Below are 6703 nucleotides of genomic sequence, written 5' to 3'. Positions count from 1 at the left end.
GAACAGACAAGACATGCTATTGTTGTAGCCCTCCAACAGCATACGGCGTTCTTGTCTGCCTCTCGAAATCACCATGACCACGAGGGATAGTGTGCACCTTATCTGCACAATCAGTAACACGTACATTACGTACGAGATGAACAAAGCTGTACGATTATCCATCTTGCTGTTGTTCGAAAATGACACCAGTTGTTTATTATTAAGTGACGTAATAGGTCAACCGGAAAGGGGGCCGTATTAACCCACTGAAACGACGCATATCGCCACCTAGTGTTGAGGAGGGGGACACGTTCCTGTCAGTAATTCAATTTTCTCAGTTGCATGTAAACTGGGACAAGGACAGAAGTCCGATTAGACACCAAAATTGAATTTTGAGCATAGCTCGATTAAGCTGTGCATGTAAACGTACTGATTCACACGTGGTTCTATTCATAGTACAATTAAGGGTCCGTGTCAGTCCACAGCAGTAAACAGAGGGCTGTGAGGTGAGCTCACCGTCCTGCTGCTGCTGACATCAGGTGAAAGTTAAATCAGGAAGATGCTGCTGGATCTGAGCAAAGAAGCAAAGAGCACCTGTACTGGATGTGTTCACGACAACAGAACGTTGTTTGCACAGTTTTACTCTTGAAATACAAATTTGTACGATGTGGAAAAGAGACACAATTCCCTTTTTTTATATCGCTCCTATTGACACCAGGATCGATCTTCAAAATGAAGACGTAATATTGAGAGTATCAATATTTTAGGATCAGTCTGCCCAAACCTACTCTTTTGTTTGTCACTGTTTTGGCCGATGCTCAGGTGTTCGCTCACGGCTACAGAGCACCAACACCACAGCTCGATAGACAGGATGCCTTCAGAGAGAGGACTCGTCAGTAACAAGGGTTAATAATTATATAATTATTACTGATGTGTTAATGTGTTCATCACTTTAATGTTGCAGCTGCTGAAGGTGGAGCTCGTTTTAATATTCTGCTGGGTAGTTTTAATCTAAATGAATACATCATAATTTATTTGCTTATATGATTATATTTTGTATTAATGAGTTTATTAATTAGTGTGTGTGTGTGTGTGTGTGTGTGTGTGTGTGTGTGTGTGGAGGTTACTACATGAGGAGTTTTGGCAAAGATTTCTTAACACTCTGCTCGGGGCAGCAGGCGAGCAAACGCTGGACAGACGTGGGAGAGTACCTCGTGTGTGTGTGTGTGTGTGTGTGTGTGTGTGTGTGTGTGTGCTACAGTCATCTGAACAGTCACAAACACTCCTGACCTCCTCCTCCTTAAAGGAGCTGCATCAACATGTTCTCACTCCACACTCATCAAATCCCCACGCTCAGGCAGTGACCCTCAGCATCAGATAATGACGCACTGAGGCACCCTGTGTGTCGGATGGGTCAAACAAATTCAGGACTTTCCCCCAGGAGACGGCTGTTCATGTCCCGTGTGAAACCAAAGTTAACTGACCTATTTTAATATCAGCTCTGGACGCCATAAACAGCTATAAATTATACTGGGGGAGCACGGAGAACCTTCTAATGCAGGGTAAATTGTAACTCAGACTTTTTAAGTGGTTACACAGGTTCGATCCTTTCATGCTTCAGGTCAGTCAACCACAATACCGCCAAACAGTGACCCATGAAATTCCAGAGATCAGATGTGTTTCAGCAGAGTTCAGTAACAAAGAGAGTTTTTAGCCGATATAAATACACTTCTTTCTGTCCTCTTTATACTGTTTACCTCACTTTATCCTCCCAACACTAACATGACAGCTTAAGTTTGTTTGTGTTGTTTGTATCATAATGTCTTTCTTCTTTGTTCTGGAAATATGTTGGTTATGCACAGGGGGTAAAATAAATGAAGGGTTTAAAAAAAGCCTCCATGCAGAAGTACAAAAGCAGAAAAAAAACGCATGTTTAAAAAAATGAACTTGAAAATGAATGTTTTGTTTTTCATGCCTGAAGAGGAGGAAGACAAACACAGTCATTATTCATGCACGAAAGGATTAAATACCATGACATCTCAGATTGTTCATTTTTATAAAACTACATGTCTCAGTGAAGAATTGTTTGAGAATATCTGACGTGCCTTCATTTAAATCAGCTTAAAAACATTTTCACACTTCCTGCTGCATCAATCTTCACTTTGTCTCAATTTACAGAAGAAATAAAGTGACCAGGATTGTTTTTATGCAAATGTATAACAATAAAGAAAACTAAAAACACCCTCACACACATCAGAAGCTTCACTGAGCTCTGGGTTTTCTTTTTCTTTCTTCCTGTTTGTTGCTGATGTGATGTTTGAGCAGAGTGACATCGCCCTCTGGTGGTTTGTTCTGGAACTGCAGGACGTGTGCAGCTCAGAACCGTTGGCTCATTTACTCATGGTGTTAAAGTAACTAAGTACATTAACTCAAGTACTTAAGTAGAGTTCTGAGGGACCTTTACTTTGAGTATTTCAGGCAGCTTTGTTTTTCTGCTGATATGATTGAAAATATTCTGTGTCCTTAAAATATTTTATATATTTAAAAAATGATTATCTTATAAATATTTATTTATTCTTTTAAAATATAATATAAAAGATGATATCTTCAGAATATTTTATATTTTTAAAATACTTTATATCTTCAGAATATTTAGTATCTCCAAAATATTTTATTATTTCTTTAAAAAAATGTATATCTTATAAATATTTTGCACGACCAGAACAATGAGCTGAGAGTGAATTCGTCACTACAAACGACCACGTTCACATCACACGCAGCCATTTGATTTATTGTTAATATCAAATTACTGATTACTGTGGCTTTAAGACTGGAGGTAAACCACAGGAAGTGGATTAAAAACAAACAAACAACAAGTAAACAAACTACTGTAATCAGTTTATTGTCAAAATGAAAGAATGAATGTTGTGAGTACACACTTCTCTAATCCAGCTACCAGGAGACCATCAAGTTACAAACAAACGAACTCGTTGTGTCTTAGAAACTATTACAAAGGTTAATGAGATGGTTTCATACAGACGGTTTGTACACAGGAAGAAAATAGGACGGAGGATTTGTACATTATAAAAACAACATCTTGGCTGAAAGTTAAAAATCGTACATAAATGAATTTCAGATGATTTTTATCTATAGATAATTTTCCAAGATGGATCTCCCAAAAAATATTTCTTCTTCTCCAAAATAATTTCCCTCATATTTTAAAGTTCACATATTTCAAAAAGTGGTTATATTATATATTTTCACTCCTCAAACTCGTTTGTTTTAGATTAACGTGGGTAAAATAAAAACTTAAAGCTACCATTTAAAAAACAGTTTCTGTGCTTGTCATCAGAGACAATTGTAAACTGGGAGCGATACTTTTAGAAAACAAGTATCTCAAATGTTTCTCTTTAGTATCTCATTATTTCTATTATTTCCAGAAGAAAATTAAGAAAACACGAAAAAAGACAAAAAACAAAACAAAAACAACGACCGACTTTTAAAAACCAGCTGCTAAAGAAAAACACTGGCAGATTTGTTTTGGATTCACACAAATAAAGACTAAATTATATACAAAGTACTAAAAACATTTCACATAACTCAAAACGCTGGTGTATAAAAATTAAAAAAAAACAACACACCACACACACAAGGTGGATTTTCCAGTTGTCCAAATCTGTTGTCACGCAAACGTTAGCTTTGAATTCGTCCTCACAAACACGAAACATGATTTCTCTTCAGATTTTTAGGGAAACTAAAACCATGAAGCGAGAGCTGTGATCTGATCCATCATTTCATTTCTCCAACAACAGAAACTTAATCACAAACATTTTCAGCGTCGCTCTCTGATCCAAAACGTCTCTAAAGTGCTCCAAAGAAAAACTAAAAGATGGAAGTGCCTCAACAGAAGAAAAATCTAACTCAATATAAAGCAAACTAATTATTTTACATTTGGACAAAATGTTTCACCAAAACACAGGACGGAAAACAAAACGCATCTTTTAACTGTTTCCTGTCGCTCTTTCTGTTTCTGTTGAGTTGAACCAGTCGACTTCCTCTGAGCTTCTTTAGTACTTTGGCACTTTGGTGTAATCTTCTGTGTGAATGTTTCTGCACAGGCAGATCGACAAGATCATCCCCAGCAGCTGTCCAACAAACAAACACAGACATGTTTTATTATTTTTAAAAAACAGTTTTATATCGTTAACACATTTTATATCTTTACAACACTTTATATCGTCAAGATCATCCCCAGCAGCTGTCCAACAAACAACAAAGCCATCAATACATTTTGTTTTATATCTTGAACACATTTTATATCTTCAAAAGATTTTTATCATCAAGATGTGTGATATTTTGAAACATTTCATGTCTTTTAAATATTCTGTATTTTTTTAAAAATATTTCATATCTTCAAGATATTTCATATCTTTAAAGCATTTTATGTCTTTAAAACAATAGATGTCTTCTAAGTATTTTATACTTACAAAAATATTAAACTTGAAGTCTGTATAAAAACTGACTTAACGGCAGCTCAGACTGAGTTTTGTGACCACGTCACACCAAACGATTGAGATCACGCAGCGCACCAGCTGAGGTATAACTCATGATTTTATTCCAACATTGGACATTTATCTGTGACACTGAATCCACCTGAATAATTGTTTGGTGTAAGGCCGCTCTATGACGTCATGTTTATGACGTCATGTTTATGAATGAAGACATACCTCGATCAGAGCCACTCCGAGGCAGATACCCAGGACGACCCCGATGTTGGTGAGCAGCCAGCTCTCCACGCTGTCAGCACAGCCCTGAAGTAGATTCACCCAACACAGCACAGAGGAGTGAATGAGTGAGGAACTCAGCAGGTAAACAGGTAAACATAATAACAACAGAAAATAAACAACTGTTTACCACGTCATAAACGGGCCAGTCGGGCGTCTGAGCCTCACAGAATCCACTGTCGGAGAAGTTTCCTGTGACGAGCGAGATGTTCTGACAGGAGCAGGGAAACAGCAGCTGAGAGCTGTTGACGATCACCATGTTACCGTTCCAGTCTGTACGGCTGCTCCAGCCACAGCACTCCATCTGCAGGACAGACAGACAGACAGACAGGGAGACAGACATAATCAGCTTCATCTACAGACAGAGTAACACTCGTGTTCTTGATAAAGTACAGTTTTGAGGTATCTGTACTTCCCTTGAGTCTTTTAACTTCATACTTTCTACTCCACCACATTTATCAGACCGCTTTAGCTACTTGTTGCTTTACAAATTAAGTTTTTTGCACAGAAAACAAACTATTTTGATCCTTTACAAACCAAATAATTAATTGATTAATGAAGAAAACAATCAGCAGATTAATTCATAATGAAAATCATTAGTTAACAGTTCAAGTTAAGCTCCACCTCAACAACTACAGGAGTAGCATCTATATATCACAGCATGAATTAAAAAAAAATCAAAAGTAGTAGTAAAAAATTATTGAAAAATAAACTAAAGCTTAAAAAAGAAGAAATGAATCACTAAAAACAATCAAACCCGCTCTGCAAACTAACTGAAAACAAAAAATAAAACCTAATGCAAAGTACCAAAGTGTAGTAACTGACTCCAGATCAGTGCGTCTCACTCACATTCCTCTGGATGAAGTCCCAGGCCTGCTCCGTGGTCGAGTTGTTGCCGGGGTAGTTGTCCAGCACCTTGGTGACGATCTTGGACATCTCCTCATTTAACTGGAGGAAACAGGTTTGTGGTGTTCATTAGAAATATTCATCTCATGATGCAAAATACAGATTCAACTAAATCTGTGACGACCTGCAGGTTTTTATTTACCTGCTGTCACTGAAAGGTGGGCTCCATGTTTAACCTGACAAAAACACCCTCAGTGTTCCTCAGCAAACAGTGAATCTTCTGGATATTCAACGATATAAGAGCTTTATAACCAGAGTCATGTTCCGGACTCAACTGGACTTTGTCAACTCAAACATGAGTTGTGAAGAATTTGGCACAAAGATCTGTGAAATCCAGGCGAAACACAGCACCACCTCTTAATGAGACCAGACGCAGGAAACCTGAGTGTGATTGTTACTAAACCAATGTTGAGACATTCAAGGTCTCCACTGAAACACACTCTGGAAACACACACACACTCTTTTTTTCCCAAACCAAGGTTTTTCCTTGATCCAGGATCTGGCAGCGGAGCACGGTGGCTGCGAAGAAGTCAGAGAGCTTCCAACAAATGTTCAGATACAATAAACAGAGATCTGACTGCGCTCAGAAGAATTCCTGCTTCTCTGAAACGTTTGGGTTTATTCAGATGATTTATGAATCAGGACGTCTGGATCAGTGAGGACAAACATCTGCTCTGAGCCTCACAGACCTTACTGAGGGAATCATAAAAACGCACAGTATTATTTTAGGGTTGTAAGAGTGTGTGTGTGTGTGTGTGTGTGTGTGTGTTACTGTCATGTCACTGTCCAGCTGGCGTCAGTCTCACAGTTTTTTACTCACATTCCCCAAAAATACTTTGATAAAGTCTCATCAATCGTTCTATAGTCCTGCACAGTGAGGAAGTAAAAAGGTTCTGTCGTTGAGGTGAACGTTGGGGTGAACGTTGAGCTGAACGTTGGGGTGAACGTTGAGCTGAACGTTGAGCTGAACGTTGAGGTGAACGTTGGGGTGAACGTTGAGCTGAACGTTGAGGTGAACGTTGGGGTGAACGTTG

At 38.3% G+C, this 6703-nt stretch overlaps 1 protein-coding gene across 1 annotated transcript in view; it reads right to left on the bottom strand.

Moving 5' to 3' along the window:
* Positions 1 to 2865: 2865 nt before the first annotated feature.
* LOC126388003 (CD82 antigen-like) overlaps positions 2866 to 6703 on the bottom strand; it is a 48298-nt gene continuing 44460 nt past the window's right edge. Inside the window, exons 6-9 of the mRNA XM_050040881.1 lie at positions 5613 to 5711; positions 4894 to 5067; positions 4707 to 4790; positions 2866 to 4124 (exon numbers count right to left, since the gene is read on the bottom strand). Of these exons, the coding sequence (XP_049896838.1) occupies positions 4047 to 4124; positions 4707 to 4790; positions 4894 to 5067; positions 5613 to 5711 (435 nt within the window). The 3' untranslated portion in view covers positions 2866 to 4046. The remainder of the gene's footprint in view (positions 4125 to 4706; positions 4791 to 4893; positions 5068 to 5612; positions 5712 to 6703) is intronic.

This window comes from Epinephelus moara, chromosome 1, assembly GCF_006386435.1.
Source record: "Epinephelus moara isolate mb chromosome 1, YSFRI_EMoa_1.0, whole genome shotgun sequence".
Lineage (NCBI taxonomy): Eukaryota > Metazoa > Chordata > Actinopteri > Perciformes > Serranidae > Epinephelus > Epinephelus moara.
The sequence above is the reverse complement of the archived record's forward strand: the minus strand, read 5'-3'. Positions and strand labels throughout refer to the sequence as shown.